Here is a 16,981-nt window from a genome sequence, read left to right as displayed (position 1 = left end):
AGGGAAACCAATCTAGCCACAACCTCACAAATCGGTCAATCTTGTCTTAATCCCCTTTGGGTTCAGATCAGCAACGACAGTCTATATTGCTAAGCACCAAGAAAGTGAAAGTACTTTATAAATTACTTATTTAACATAACTCATAACCAAAATATGTTTGCAAATCTGAGATCAAAGGAAAAGGACAGTTTATTCATCAGCCTCCAGAGCAGGGAAAAATGTAAAGGATTTGCCTGAAATGACTCAGCAAATTAGCAGCAAAAATGAAAATCCAATTCCAGTTTGCCACCCAGGGACAGGTTCCAACCTACATGCTATTTTGAAAACTCCAATCTTAAAAAATACATATTTTGGGGTGAACTACATGTAAACAGTAAGCCTATGTCCAAACTTCATCTCTCTAGTTGTCTTAACTAAGATAATTTAATGCGTTTCCTACCTCATTTCACAAAGAATTTGAAATGACTTAAAAAGCAGACACAATGAAACCAAACAATAGAAATAAGCAAAATGCCACGACTAAGGAAAATATGTATAAGAACAAAAAGGAAAAAAAAAGGAACAGAAAGAAAATGAGAATAAAGATCTGTTGGCAAACATAACAGGTTCCATGTTTTACATTATCCATAAGGACCGTGAACCAGGTCCCTAGAGCTGTCCCGCCCAATCCTTTTCACCTCATGATACATGCAGAAAACTAGATTTGAACAGCCCACTGGAGTCAATGGAAGAGATGCGCAGGGCCCAGATGACTGGATTTCACCTGCCAACCTACGGAGATCAGCTCTCAGGGCCTGTAATCCATTTGGATCACCCCAACACGATGTAGCACACGGGTTGGTAAGAAAGCAAAGGGCTTCCGGCCCCCTTAGTGCTTCTTCAAAGGCGCACGGAGCATTATGGTAGACAATTACCTCAAAAACAGCCATAAAGCATCTCATATACGCACACATCAGAACAGGCGGAGGGCGCAAGGAAGGCAGGCATTCCCGCAGAGGGCTAACCCAAAGTGGGAAAACTGTGCTGATGAGCCATCAGACCCCAAAGCCTGCATACTGCCCTCCATAAATAGTCTCTTTCAACCAGGCTTTTGATAAAAACCAGGAAGCAACAGTTCAGAATTATGCTTCTCAGTGAGGACTAGAGTTTCTATACATTAAAAGTTAGCCGAGCAAATGGTCAAGTGGCCATACTTGTGTGAAAACTGAGGGGACCCAAGACACAGCTCCAGACCAGGCAAATGCCAGCTCACCACGCCAAGGCAGAGAGCTGGAAAAAAATAGGTCATTTTATTGCTGTGTTAGGCGTGCCTCTGATTTGTACTTATCTTTGAAAAACCGTCTTCTGTTTTGCTCTGGGGACAAATTCATAAACATTTAGGAGCCAAAGTAAATTCCACCTGCCTGCCCTGGCCAACTACAGAACCCACAGAGGTTTTCCAATTGTCCAGCACACCCTCAGTCCTGAGGCTCTGGGCCTCTTAACCTCCTTCCTAGTCACTACATCTTTGGCAGCCAAGTTGCTTTCCCCTATTCTCCATGCCCAAGGGGAAAAGCCCATACATGATACCCAATACTTTAATACACTAAGTAAAATCTCAAACACCTGCCACCCTGGCTTCTGCTTGAGATTTCTCTCCTCCATCCCTTTGTTTGACCCCATGAATGGCAAACCTAGTTTAAAAAGTAAATCTAAAATAACTCAATCATGAAAATGGGAATGCCTACGCTTTTCATGTTTTTTTTCCCTCTGTAGAGAGATGCAAATGTGGTGGTTGAAATGGTATCTATTAGAAGCCTGGAACAAATAATCATTTATGGCTACAACTGAAACCTCAGCTCTATACCCTCAGAAAGAACCCTCCCTGGTTTCCAAGCTCAAGCAGGTCCCAGTTGGGTATGCTGTAACTTGATCTTGTCATAGGCAATAAGCAGCTATCACACAAGATACGTCAAGAAGATAGGATTTTTGGAAAGAATATTAGATAGGGAAATGCTCTTATTTCTCACTCATCCATAAACAGTGGCACACAGGAAACTACAAAACAAGTCATCAATCACCCCAAATTCTCTATAGACAACAGAGTTGTTTTTTTTTTTCCAAGATTTTATTTATTTATTTTTACACAGAGAAAGACATAGCAAGAGAGGGAACACAAGCAGGGGGAGTGGGAGAGGGAGAAGCAGGCTTCCCACTGAGCAGGGAGCCTGACGTGGGGCTCAACTTAACGACTAAGCCACCCAGGCGCCCCGACAGCAGGGTTTTAAATGGGGCTTTCTTCAGGGAACCTTTGTGACCATGTTCCCATGACGCCTGTTTCTTTCCCATTATAACACTCAGCACACAGCATGAGTAGTGCTTATTTTAAGTCTGCCTTCCCCATCAGACTGTACACACCATGAAGACAGGAATCATCTGCCCTACTTAACCACTATATCCTTGGGACACTGCACAGTGTTGAGTATGGAAGAAACTTTTTTTTTTTTAAGATTTTATTTATTTATTTGAGAGATAGAGAATGAGAGAGAGAGTACAAGAGGGGGGAGGGTCAGAGGGAGAAGCAGACTCCCTGCTGAGCAGGGAGCCCGATGCGGGACTCGATCCAGGGACTCCAGGATCATGACCTGAGCCGAAGGCAGTCACTTAACCGACTGAGCCACCCAGGCGCCCCAAGTATGGAAGAAACTTTTAAAATTTGTTGAATGAACTGTCCACAGAAATTAAACAGGATAAATATTTCTTTCTGCTTTTCTTCTTTACTTGCCCTCACTCATCCCAGACTATTTTCAGCTCAACATCACAGTGGCATCAATTGGGACACGGCTCAGTCTTTTCTCTTTAAAGATCAGAGAGACCCTGGAGAAACTGAACAGACAGGAATTGGGAGGTATACAATCAAGGCTAGGCCGTGTCAGAAACTTGCAGTTGGGAGGAACAGAAACCCATTGGAGTGAATGTAAGCACTAATGGACATATCTCTTGAATTCAAAGGCAGGAGCAGAGCCAGGCTTCTGGAGATCAGGGGGAGGAGAACAAAAACCTCCAGGTATCACCTGCTTAGGTTTCTCTCTCTCTAGAGCCAAGTGGCCCTTCCTCTCTGATTCATACTTCCTTTTAAGTGGATCAGCTTTCACTGTTTCTTTACGCACTTAAATACCTCACAGCTCTAAGGTTTACATGTTCCCAGCTCAAGGGACCAGCTGAGGTTTGAAACAAGCACTTCCTACTTCAAATTCTAAATCCTGGGAAAATAAGGTTGGCTCAGGAGCCAATAGTCTTAACCAGGCAAGTCTGGTCTCTCCTGGTTCCCTCCTAAAGGGGAAGCGGGAGCTTCTCAGAAAACACAGGGTATGAGGGCACACACCCAAAGCAGATGTGTTTTTGATCATGATGTGTCTGCTCCTTATCCTTCTCTTGTCTACCACACCCTAAATTCATCCAGCCTTCTCACATTTACCCACCTTTCAGGCTCACTCCCAACCATCACACTTAGCCTTCACCATTCATTCCTTCTCATCTAATGCCTTCTGCTTCTTCCTGTCCGTGAAACTTCAAATTCTTCTCAACGCTACAAAACATTACTATCCTACCCTGAACATGACAAATATTATACCAAAAGGTATTTTAATAAACAAAATAAACAAATAAGCCATATATTACATGTATAAGATATTTTCTTTATGTTCTCTTCTGGATTTGGAATATTACTTATTATATACCACTATAAACACATCATATGGTCATATCTGCCTTGTGATGTCCATGTCATAGCCTCCAGATATCCTGTACCTTTCTACTTATTTTTAACTAATACCACAGAACCGTTATTTAAGGACTAAGTAATCTCTTAACAAAACACCTTTCAATAGAAAGAAATGTAAAACAATCCTTTGGAAATTCAAAGCTATTTCAGGTTTTCTAACTGTCCAAAAATATAGCATAATTCCTTATGCAGTAAGATCCCGCCTCTCTCAAGTTAAACAAAATGGACTCTTGCTCAAAGATCAGCTACTATGTTATCTGAATGCATTCAATTCCTAGGAACATAAAAGCCAAGGCTATGTAAAGAACATAGCCTTCTGTTCTTTTACCTCTCTGTGGTGGTGGTAGCCATCCAACAATGGAAGATTATGGAAATCACCTTGACCATACGCACCTTATTCATCTGCAAACCCTGGCAACTAGCTCAATGGCCTGTATACAGCAAGTGCACAATAAATGTTTGATCCACGAGAATGTGTACTTATAATGTATACTTAAATCTATGTATTTATAAATCAATACTATATATGCATAAGGCTTTCTATGTGTTCATATAAATGTGTGTAAACAGATCAGCATGTTGCCTATAATGCCAGAAGACAATCTTCTCAAACTTTAAAGGACATTCAAATCACCTGGGCATCTTATTAAAAATGCAGATTCTGATTCAGTAGATCTAGCATGGAACCCAATATCTGCATTTCTAGTAAGTTCTCACGTGACCCTAATGTAACTGGTCGAAACACATTTTAATAGCAAAGTAATGCCTTTTTCACTCCCTTTGGTAGAAGGCTATAGGCAAAATATGCAAATAATTCAAGGGTACTCCTTCTCAAAGACTGTGTTCAATCACTAGGAAAATGTCCGATGCTGTTCTCGGCACTCTTCTTTACTATCAGATTCAAGTCTGCAATAAGTATTTATGTATTGAGCACTTCTGCCTGGTGTAGGAGCTACAGCAACCTATAGTTATTCATACAGCTTCATAAATGATAAAAATGCAAGCAGAGGCTTCTTTGTATTCTCAGTGATATTCAAATAAAGAGAACATCATTCTCTGATGTTTGTGGATATGTGTGTATGGGGAAGGGGGCAGAGAAGCAATTGTTTAGGATCCTGTGTCTCCATGAAGTTCCTATTTGTGTTCATCTCAAGAAGATTCCTTGCTCACCATCCCCGAGCTCTCATCATTCTGCTCAGATCTGACTCTCCTCTGTCTTCATGGTCATGGGAGTGACAGACATCCCAACCTTCCCCACCTCCTCTAGTTAGATATCATGTTAAGGTTGATGAAAAAAGCAAGATCACGGATAAGACTGGTTATATCACTCAAAGATCAGGAAAAACAGTCCATCAGAGAATTCCTTTCCCTTTCGTTTTACCTGAGCCCTCATCACTGCCACAGCTTAAAGAGAAAGTTCACTTAGGCCTTTTGCTATTGAATGCCATCTGCTGGAGGCACAACAGGTCAGGGGCCAATATAAGAATCACAAGAATTTTCTTCTTCCCCAATGCAGGATTGACCACTTGGTTCAGCTTCGTGGTTATCATTTATTTACTATAAAATTCTAAAGATATGCAAAACCTTAAAGATAATTTGAAAATCACAGAAAGCCATTATATCCTTAATAATTCATTTGTTCATCAACAAGCAAAATTGCTGTTTAAGTTACCACAGTATTCTGTTGCCAGAGGCGTAAACGTAATCACATCTACAATTTAGCATGAATTTATTTTGGCTCTACACTGTGGCATATATTTCCCAAATCAGGATACTCATATCAAGGGAAGAGGTGCACACTGCAGCAAGCCAGAGGGTACCTGGGCCCAAACAACAAACCTGAGGGATTTTTCTAGGGTGTCAATTTTAATTAAGATTTGAAGGAAGGGGAGTCAGAGAAATGTTTACTAATATAACTAATAATAAATTTAAATAATTATCTTATACTCAAATAAACACAGAACAGGATGCCCAACCTTCACTAATTTTTAACAATAAAACATCAGACTAAAAAGAAATTTCCTATTTTGAGGAGCCAGCTCTTCTCTCTCTGTAGGAGAACTTCTGCCAGCACACCAATCTAAGAATCAGTCATATATATATATTTTTAAATATATTTCAAAGATTAGCTATCAGCACAAGGACATATTTCTCATATAAGAGCTTGAGAAAATGAGATTAACCTCCAATTAGAATGTTTCAATCTTAAGCAAATCCTTGTGAGAACTAAATCATCAAGCTGACTGTCTTATATCTGAATGACTAACATAACAAAAACGCAAGAACAAACTTACTTCACAAATGTAATCACTGGGCAAAATTTTAAATGTTGAAGGAAGTACTCCACAAAAAAAGTTAAATAAAAAGTTGGAAAAGAGGGGGACAGCTGTAATCAGAGAGCCTGTGTGCTGTAGTCCTTCTTCCATTAATCTTATTCAGAAACTATGAATATATAGTCAATGTCAGAATAATTTTCTTATTTTACATACTGAGAGCTAAAATGATTGAATATGGTACTTTCCATTATAATGATAATCCCAACCCTCAGACATCCCTACTCAAGAAGAAAATACAGAGAAGGCAATCTGGAAAGGAAGGGGAGGTAGGGTCCATGTCTGATTTTTAAAGACCGAGATCCAGATACTTACAAGGCATCACTTGGTATATGCTTGGCCAATATTGTCCACTGTCTCTCTTTAGCCATACACGAACGGTCCTGCAAAAGGAAAAAATATGTGTGTTAACAATCACAGCGTTTTTAGTCATAGGAAAATGTTGACAGACAGAAACCAAACCTCTTGACTTTAACTATATACATCTTAACTATATATATTTTATATACATATAGATCTCAACTATAAATATTTACTTATATATAAATATATATATGCACACCACTTATGCCTCTTCATAGATTGTATATTCCTTAAATTTAAGGCTTGTGTACACTTAGAATTACATTACTCTTGAAGTATTATCCTCACATATGTCTACGTACACACATGCAACAGTGAAAGTGTTTGAAAATTACTACTTTTGTTGTTGTTTTGCGTGTCCAAGTTTGTGACCTTTGCCTTAGTCTGCTGGAAGCATTCATCTGTCCAGGGAGTTGTTAGGTTTTACTAGTAAAGGAAGTGTGAAGAGATAAAATGAAGCATCTTACATACGCAGAAGGGTTACACAGTAAATTCATAGTCTCACAGGCCATGCCATTGCCTTGAGAGAGGGTTTTTCCAGTCATGGTCAGGTAATGTAAACTCTGAGACTCAGATTCCTGAGCTAGAAGGCTGACCAATGGGCCCAGATGGAACCTGGAAATCCTGCAGCAAAGGCTGTGGATGAAGTTCCGGGCCAGTAGGCCCAGATACAGACATGGAAGAGACCCAGAGGAGCTCAGAGAGAAGGAGCCAGAGAGAAAATGAAGCAGTCAGGGAGCACCACTAGGTTCTCACCAACCAGAAAGGCCCCACCATGAGTTACACTAGCCATGACATCATCTGCACAGACCAGCAAGGCAAACACATCTAGAAGGTAATGGAACATTCTTCCAGAGGCCAAAGGAGGTAGCAGAAATCAAACCAAGGGAAACAAGCAGTTCCCCACTGGTGGGAGATGATATAGGCCACATCCCTCACCCCAAACACTTAAATCATCCAGGGTAAAAAGCAGACAAAGACTGAGTATCTTTATCTCACACTATTTAAGTCATTGTACTAGACTAAGTTTTAAATTGTATTGGATTTTTCCCCTAGCTAATCAATGGGTCTCCTCCTGTATGGAATAGAAAGAGAAAAACAAGACTAACTACAGATACAATAAAGAAATGCCATTTTCTCCGCACAGCCGCAAGATAAAATGTAGTGATATACAGTGATGAAACTACATATACATGCAAAAATTTCATCTTCTTGTTCAACTATCCTAATTTATGAGAGGGACAGATGTAATGGCAAATAATTTGTAAAGAGTAATTCCATACATACACCATTTATATCCATAGCAGCTTCACTTAAACAATTTTTTTTTAATATGCTAGTACGACATTTTAATATTGACACTGTTACCTCAACAAAAATAAATACAAGTGACATCACAGAAAATGGCACAGTAGGAAGCTCCAGGAATCAGGCCCTACACCAAAACAGCTACTGAGCTGGCAAGAACTGTCAGAATCCCTATTTCAGAACTCTAAAGTCTAGTTAGGCACTTGCAGCATCTAAAAATCACAAGTATGTGGAAATTAAACAACATAACCTTAAACAACCAGTGGATCAAAGAAGAATCACTAGGAAAATCAGAAGATATTCTGAAATAAAAACAGACATAATAAAACCAATGAGGGGCAGTGAAAGCAGTACTCAGAGGGTAATGGGTAGTAAATGCCTATATTAAAACAGAAGAAAGATCTCCAATCAACAACCTTGCTTTACACAACCTTGATTTACATACAGAAAATCCCAATGAATCCACAAAAGCACTATGAGAGCTAATAAACAAATTAAGCAAAATTGCATGGTACAAGATCAATACACAAAAATCAGCTGTGTTTCTATATACCAGCAACAAGAATTGTGAAAAGAAAATTAAGAGAACCATTCCACTTAGAACAGCATCCAAAAGAATAAAACCCCCAGGAATATATTTAACCAAGGAAGTGAAGGCCTTGCACAGTGACAACTACAAACACTGCTGAAAGAAATCAAAGAAGATGCAATGGGAAGATAAATGGGAAGGCATCCCATGTTCATCAACTGGAAGACTGGATATTAATATGACAATACTCCCCAAAGCAATCTACAGACTGAATGCAATTCCTATCAAAATTCCGACTTTTATTGCAGACATGGAAACATCAATCTTCAAATGTACATGGAATTGCAAAAAGCCCCAAATAGCCACAACAATATTGGAAAGAAAAACAAAGTTGGAGGCCTCCCACTTCCTTATTTCAGAACTTACTACAAAACTTCAGTAATCAAAACAGCATAGTGTTATTAGCAGAAGGTTAGATTGCGGTCAACAGAGTGAAGGAGAGAGTCCAGGGATAGGCACAAACATCTATGGACCATACATTTTTGACTAGGGTGCCAGGATACTTAAAACGGGAAAAGAACAGTCTCTTCAATAAATGGTGCTAGGACAACTAGATAAACACACTCAGAGAAATGAAGTTGGACCTCAACTTCACATACAAAAACTAAGGATAGATCAATGACCTAAATATTGCAGCTAAAACTAAAACTATTAAAGGAGAACACAGAGGCAAATCTTCATGACCCTGCCTTCAACAATGGATTCTTGAATTAGACGCCACAGCCTGAGCACAAAAAAATAAATAAATTAGACCTCTTAAAAATTCAAAACTTTTGTGCAACAAGGGACATCATCAAGACAGTGGGAGGACAATCTACAGAATGAGAGAAGATGTTTGCAAATCATATAGATGATGGAGATTTGGTGCCCATTCTATGTAAGAAACTTGCAACTCAACAACAACAAAATGACAAACAACCCAATTAAAGGATGGACAAAGGACTTTAGTAATTTTAGACATTTTCCCAAAGATTAACAAGTGGCCAACAAACACATGAAAAGATGTTCAACATCACTGGTCAATAGGAAATGCAAATCAAAACCATAGTAAGATACCATTTCCCACTCACTATGGAGGCTAGAATAATTTTTTTATGGAAGTAAGTGTTCTAGAGGCTATAGTGAAATAGGAACCCTCGTACATTGCTGGTAGGAATGTAAAATGATGCAGCCATTGTTGAAAATAGTTTGGCAGTTCCTCAAAAAAACAGTAAACCATATGACCCACTAATTCTACTCCTAGGTATGTGCTCAAAAGAATTGAAAACAGGTATGCAAACAGATATGTGTTCATGTATGTTCATAACAGCACAATTCTTGCCATATACAACAACATGGATGGATTGAGAGGATAATGCTAGGTGAAGTAAGTCAGTCAGAGAGACAAATACCATATGATTTCACTCATATGTGGAATTCAAGAAGTAACAGACTCTTAAAGATAGAGAACAAACTGGTAGTTGCCAGAGGGGAGGTAGGTGGGGGATGGGTGAAATAGGTAAAGGGGATTAAGAGTACACTTAATCATGATGAGCACTGAGTAATGTACAGAAGTGTTGAATCACTACACTGGGCACCTGAAACTAATATAACACTGTATGTTAACTACACTGGAATTTAAAAAATTAATTTTTTTAAAAAGAAAAAAATAAGCACAATTCACAATGGCCAATAGGTACAAACAACCCAAATGTCTATCAGCAGATGAATGGATAAACAAATTGTATATATAATATAATATTATCAGCTATGAAAAGGAGTGAAGTATTGATACATCTTAAACTTGTATGAACCTCGGGGCGCCTGAGTGGCTCAGTCTGTTAAGCGTCTGCCTTCGGCTCAGGTCATGATCTCAGGGTCCTGGGATCGAGCCCCGCATCGGGCTCCCTGCTCTGTGGGAAGCCTGCTTCTCCCTCTCCCACTTCCCCGCTTGTGTTCCCTCTCTCTCTGTGTCTCTCTGTCGAATGAATAAATAAAATCTTTAAAAAAAAAAAAAAAACTTGTATGAACCTCAAAAACTACACTAAGTAAAAGCAGCCAGACAAAAAAGGTCACATATTGTTTAATTTTTTAAAATGAAATGTCCAAAATAGACAAATCCATAGGGACAGAAAGATTAGAAGTTGTCAGGGGATGAGGGTGGGGGCACAAGGGGAGTAATTACTCAGTGGGTAATGGTGTGTTCTTCTGGGGTGATGACAAGGTTTTGAAACTAAAGATAGCTGGTGGGTACACTGCACTAAATGCCACTGAATTGTACATTTTAAAGTGGTTTGCTATATGTTATGTGAATTTCACCACAATAAGCATTTAAGAAGAACAAGCAATACAGACTCTGCCTGGAATTGAGGCCCCACCTTCGATCATGAGACAACAAGCTTGAGGACAGAAGTGGACATGCTGAGGTCCACAGGGTTGAAGGAAGAAAGGGCCTGGCCTCAATAATGCCCCTGTTCCACCAACTCTTTAGAATAACTGTAGACTTGTTTGTGAGATGATTTCCTTTATTTTTACCCCAAATCACTGTTAGATGGATTTTGTTACCAGGATCCGAATACATGTTAATGGAGAGAGAAGATGATGGAAAGGAACATCTTTCTTTAGGTTTGGGGTTTGTCCAACTACATGATAGTGCGGTCATTCAGAGATGAGGAACAATGGAAAAGGTCAGGACGTGGGGTGAGAATCATGACCTCAATTTTGAACATTTAAATCAGAGGTGTCTTTGAGTTAGCCAAGAGTTCCTAGTTAGTGAAAAAGGAGAATTATAATTAGAACCTATGGCAGAAAGTTGTTGTGAAGATTAAACGTAAGGTTCTTTTTTTTTCCAAAGATTTATTTATTATTTTAGAGAGAGAACGAGAGATCGTGCACGTGGTGGGGGGTGCAGGGGGAGAGAGGGAGAGAATCTCAAGCAGACTCCCCGATGAGTGTGGAGCCCGACATGGGGCTCGATCTCATGACCCTGAGGTCATGACCTAAGTCAAAATCAAGAGTCAGACGCTCAACCCCGACTGAGCCACCTGGGCGCCCTTAAATGTAAGGTACTTGACATACGGCAAGCATTCAGTAATTGCCAACAATTATTATTATTGTCATTATTATCACTATTTTTTTAAAAAAACATATGAATCTACCATAGCTTGGGAGAGTTCAAGATCCAAAGCCTTTCTGGCTTTGCCAACATACCGAACATTTGAGTCCTTGATGTAAGGGACTTTCTCCTCAACTTACAAAGATGTCCTGTTCCTTTATCTATTCCTTTTACATGTACTGAGTATCTGCTATGTGCCAGACATTGTGCAGGAGCTCCACATGGACAGACAAGTAAACATCATTACAACTGTGAACGATAAGGGCTATGAGGTATCTGGAATCCACGTAAGGCAATGTTGGAAAGGTATGTAATCCACATGGAAAAGGGTGGCAGGCTCGGCGCAGGGATGGCATTATCTATTACTCCATTTACTTCCTTCATTGCACTGGCCACAATCTGTTATTTGATTTACCCACTGGTAAATGTGTTTATTATCTGAAAAATAAAAATAAGAAAACAGCATGATGACAAAGAACATTCTTTTCTTCTAGCCAGAGGCTGCCAGAGTGTATGGCACATGGCAAATACATGGTAAATATGTGCTGGATGAATGAAAATAAGTTAGTCCAAGGCGGCAGAGACTGCTGGTTGTCTACGCTAGATTCATTCTCCTCTTCTCCCTTAGCAGATGTTACAGTGACCTGAGAGGGAGGGGCAGAGCACAAAGGCCAATAAATAGAAGACAACAGACCGCAAGCTAGACAGGACACTTGGCAGAGGTCATTTGCTATGGATACTACTATACTCAAACAAAAAAGAAGTCGGGCTTTTCAGGGGACTGTTTGCCCACAAAATTCCAAACGTGGCCTCCCAACAATCCCAACAATTATTAATCTCATGTCACCGATGAGGGCTCTGAAGCACAGAGAGCCCCCAGGTGACACAGAACCACCATCTGAACCCACACCGTGTCTAGCCTCTAAGGCTGCTCCTCTCAACCACCACACTATGCAAAACTCTTCCCACTACGGGAGGGACAGGAAGGCAGGAGAACAGAGCAAGTTGCATTTCCAACGTACTGAGTTTAAAATAGCTATAGATGTGGACCAGCTTCTTCTGTGAAGATTAGAGCTGAAGGGAGCACCTAAGCCAGGTGCACCCAGACTGTAACACTACCATGTTAGTGCAGTCGATGCTCCTGGTCTTGCAGATGCATAAATTATAAGGGTATATAGATACGTATCTATGTACGTATGTACGTATAAACATTTGAGTAACAGTGATTCTAAAAATTCCAGTAAAAAAGGCACGTAACAATACAGCTAATACACGTCTGTTTTAAGATTTTTTTTAAATAGCTGTATGGGTTAAAAGGGTGGCAGGTTAATATTAGTTTTAACTTTAAAAATAGTGACAAGCCTTTTTACAGAAACAACAGCCCCCAAAACACTCTGCGTATACATATATTCCTTACACTAGCTCTATGAAACAGAAATCATCCTTTACAGGTGAGAAGGCCCAGAGAATTTAAACAATTTGCCTGAACAGATCGATAACCTGCAGTTATTTTAAATTCTGTACTCTCTTCACTAAACATAATGCCTTCCTTATACCAACATGTATTAAGAGCAATTGGTAATTTTACAATTCAAAATAAAATTATATTAAAATATTTGTTCCCTTATCTTTAGAGGTGTATTAACAGTTAAAAAAAAAAAAAAAGGGCACTACATCCTAGAGGTCAAAAGTAAAATTTGGATAGCTAGGAATTTCCTAGATGAATGTAAATTCCACTATACAAAGCCTGTAAGTATTAATTTTTTTGCAAATTATATTTTTAAAGCAACACAAAACGTTTTTAATAGTAAGTGAAAAACTTTTTTCCTTGGAAAAAAATAAAAAAAAAACCAGCTGTGATTAAGAGTCATGGTTAAGCCAGTAGAGGTCAGTGTATTGGAGAAAAATGCATGCCCCTCCTGAAAAGCAGAGAAATTGCATTCACCCCACACAAAGCCCTGGGCTCACAGGACCCCAACAGAGCCACACACCTTGCACCGTCCACCTTACCAGGTCCTGTCTCTTTCTCCCCTCCTAACCCTCTCCCCCAAGCTCTCACCAAAGGCAGAAACAGACACTGGGACAGTTGGGATAAAGAAGCAATTCTCGTCTCAAAAATAGTATGACAAGATATCCCCGGGGGGGCCTCAGTCAGTTTAGCAGCTGGGCTATTTTGAAAACAGCATCATCTTATTCTATATTGGACACAATTCACCACATTTCAACAGGTAAACATTACTTTTAAATATTGGCCTTAAATATTATTCCTTGGGCGCCTGGGTGGCTCAGTCGGTTAAGCGACTGCCTTCGGCTCAGGTCATGATCCTGGAGTCCCAGGATCGAGTCCCGCATCGGGCTCCCTGCTCGGCAGGGAGTCTGCTTCTCCCTCTGACCCTCCTCCCTCTCATGCTCTCTCTATCTCATTCTCTCTGTCTCAAATAAATAAATAAAATCTTTAAAAAAAAAATATTATTCCTTAAACCTAAAAGAGTTTTTCTTTTTTTTTTTAAAGATTTTATTTATTTATTTGACAGAGAGAGACACAGCGAGAGAGGGAACACAAGCAGGGGGAGTGGGAAAGGGAGAAGCAGGCTCCCCGCAGAGCAGAGAGCCCGATGCGGGACTCGATCCCAGGACCCTGGGATCATGACCTGAGCTGAAGGCAGTCGCTTAACCAACTGAGCCACCCAGGCGCCCCAAAAGAGTTTTTCTTTTTCTTTTCATTTTTAAGGTGAAAACAGATGTTGGATGAATTGTAGTATTTATCAACACTCCACCATGATCAGCACGAGTTGGCTCCTTGACTGAGCTCTAAATACCATCAGAGAAGGAATCACATTTTCTCATACTCGGCGTCTGCCCAGGGCCAAGCTCCATGCCAGGTCCAAAAAGTGGTACTCATCATTTCCAACAGATCAAGAGGATCAGTCAAAAGTTCCTCCCCACAGCCACCCACCCCCAACCTGTCCACTGCCAGGAAATTCTCTGATCACATCTGCAGAGACCTTGTGCAGAATGGCAGCAAAGAAGCTGATCTGAAACCAAGAAATCTGTACACTGTGCTGGGGGATGATGGGGAGGAAACTGTAAATTCTTCATTCTATAGCTCCAGGGTCTACCAGTACCCTAAAGAAATGACAAATGGAAGGGCATTCCGATCCTGCCTCCCATCCCACTCCAACTCCCTCTAAAGAATGGAATCCACTGCCTGCCTCCACTACAACCTTAACCAGCATAGGTGTGACCTCCTCCCAGGCAGCCCTCCCCAGGAGCCCCCCAGTAGCCAATGTGATCAAACTTTCAATCCAGCAAGGGAGTCAAATGCTCCCTTCATGAGATCCCCAAATTTTGGTCTGTACCTGACTTTCTTGTTTTGAACTGTGCTAAATACACACAAGCTGGCAACAGAGTTTAGTAACCCAGAGTTGCTGAACTGTGTGTGTGTGATACAAGACACACGGACGGGGACACACACACACACACACACACACACACACACACACAGCCAAGCACCAGACCAGGCCCACTCCCACCCCCATCGTATCCAGGAAAAATATGCCCTTTGTTCTAAATTCTAGCAGTCTTTGAGAATCCACTTAATATAGATGGAGGCAATGAACTGCAGGGACTGGAACAACTTGGATTTTCCAAGACCATTCAAATCTCAAAGTTCGGGGTTCTGCCCCATTGCCTCACAAGCGCATTTACATACATTCAATCACTGACCTGTTGATCACTGATCCACTCATAAACATTTACTAAACACCTACTAGGCACTTGTATGGGAAACGCACTGGAAGCACAAACACAAACAAGTGCCACCTCTGTTCTCCAAAACGCACCACCCACTGCATGCGGCAGGTGGCAAGGCATTACAACCCAGGCACGTAAGAGCTTGGGTAGGAGAAGCCCATGCTGTTCAAGAAACATGGGCGGCATCTAACTCTGAAATGCAGCCTGGGTTAGATGTTAGGGAAAGCGTGCCAGAGATGATGGTGTCTGAAATGCAGGAGGGGGCAGCATCTACCCGAGGAAGGAGGCCGGGGGTGGGAGTGTGCTCCTGGAGCACAAGGAGGCGTGGGGGCAGGAAGGGGCAAGGTGGGAGTAAGGAGACACCAGCTGGACAGAGGAGCAGGCGGGAGGCCACCCAGGGCTCTGTAGGCCATGCTGACAAGGCTCGGTTTTACTCTGAGGACAACAGGGAGCGACTGAAGGCCAAGCAGCCAGTCACAAAATCAAATTTATTTGTTTGTTTGGGGAAGCCTGGAAGAAGCCTGCTTACCCTGAAGCAACCAGTTTGGTTAGCCGGTAAACCAGGCAAAAAAGGATGCGGCTCGGGACAAGAGAAGAAGGCAGACGTTAGAGCACTTAGGAGGTGGAAGCATCCGGACTCGGGGGCTGACTGGGGGTGGGGAGCTGCATAGTCCCATTCACCAGGAAGTGACTTTTGTAGAAGGCAATGCTGACTTGATCTTGAACTTGCTGCATGTGGGGATGCTCCAGTTAGGACTGTCGAGAAGTGAACTGCCTGCCTACTTGGGAGTCCATGGGCATCTCGAGACCTGAGCTGAAGATGAAGATTTCCGAAGTTACCAACACATAAGCAGTAGCTAAGCCACTGGTAAGTAAGAAGAACAAAGAAGACCAAAGACGAACCCCAGAATAACACCAACAGTTAAGGGGTGCAGCACGCAGAAGATCCACAACAACTTGGGTGTGGGCCGCCAAGGATGTAGAACAAACAGCCTTCACTTCTCAGACATAGCACGTGTCCTCATTTTGGGTCCAGAAAATAAGGTCATTATAAACATACCTAAGAACTGAACCAAATTCACAGTGAAAACGTGCCCATAATAAAAAACTATCTATATAGGTCACTTTTCTGAGAGAAGAGGGAAGATTGGGGGTGGTGACAAACAGTATACCACAGGTTGCTAAGCTACTGAATAAAATAAGACGAGGCGTCTACCCATGTTGAAATTCAGGCTTTTAAAAATGTGCCCTAGAATGATGCAACCTTCATTAGTTACCATAGCAATGAGCTTCATTTCCCAGGGGACAATTGTTATTTTTGCCACCACTGAAGTAACTTGGGGGGGCAGGGGGTGGGATGGGGGAGAGTAGTGATACTGACTGTATTTTCAAGACCCTGAATTTTCAGGGAATACTTTTCTAATAGATCACACATTGCAACCTCAATACAAACAGAAGGCAGCCCCTAGCGATGGGCAGATGAACAGAAAAACTTGAAGCAATGGGATGGCAGTCAATAACTTTTTGTAGTTTTTACAGCGACTTGTGTAAAGGGGGAAAAATGCCTCTAATGCAAATAATGTTGCAGAAATTCTTGGAAAACATACCTAAAAGATTTTTTTAAAGCCATTTTCCTATGATTATTTATAATAAAAACAGACTACCTGATCCTCATTATATGCATTCAGATCACATATAGTGAATAAACTAAACCCAATCGTCTACAAAACACTGTGCATCTCTGTATGGAGGGTTTCTCCACAGCTAGACAGACTGCT

General features: G+C 41.0%; 1 protein-coding gene across 2 annotated transcripts in view; it reads right to left on the bottom strand.

Moving 5' to 3' along the window:
- The window catches only part of WDFY2 (WD repeat and FYVE domain containing 2), a 175,738-nt gene that overhangs the window by 95,417 nt on the left and 63,340 nt on the right, over positions 1–16,981 (bottom strand). Inside the window, exons 1-2 of one of the 2 annotated variants that reach the window (XM_064586142.1) lie at positions 11,546–11,910; positions 6,412–6,479 (exon numbers count right to left, since the gene is read on the bottom strand). In XM_064586142.1, coding sequence (XP_064442212.1) covers positions 6,412–6,418 — 7 coding nt within the window. In that variant the 5' untranslated portion in view covers positions 6,419–6,479; positions 11,546–11,910. Of the gene's footprint in view, positions 1–6,411; positions 6,480–11,545; positions 11,911–16,981 lie in introns of those variants that run through there. The other variant, XM_045869383.3, reaches the window with a different exon arrangement.

The sequence above is a fragment of the Mirounga angustirostris genome, unplaced genomic scaffold (genome assembly GCF_029215605.1).
Source record: "Mirounga angustirostris isolate CCGP_5_RB_7025 unplaced genomic scaffold, mMirAng1.0.hap1 SCAF_3, whole genome shotgun sequence".
Lineage (NCBI taxonomy): Eukaryota > Metazoa > Chordata > Mammalia > Carnivora > Phocidae > Mirounga > Mirounga angustirostris.
This window is presented reverse-complemented; position numbering and strand designations above follow the sequence as displayed.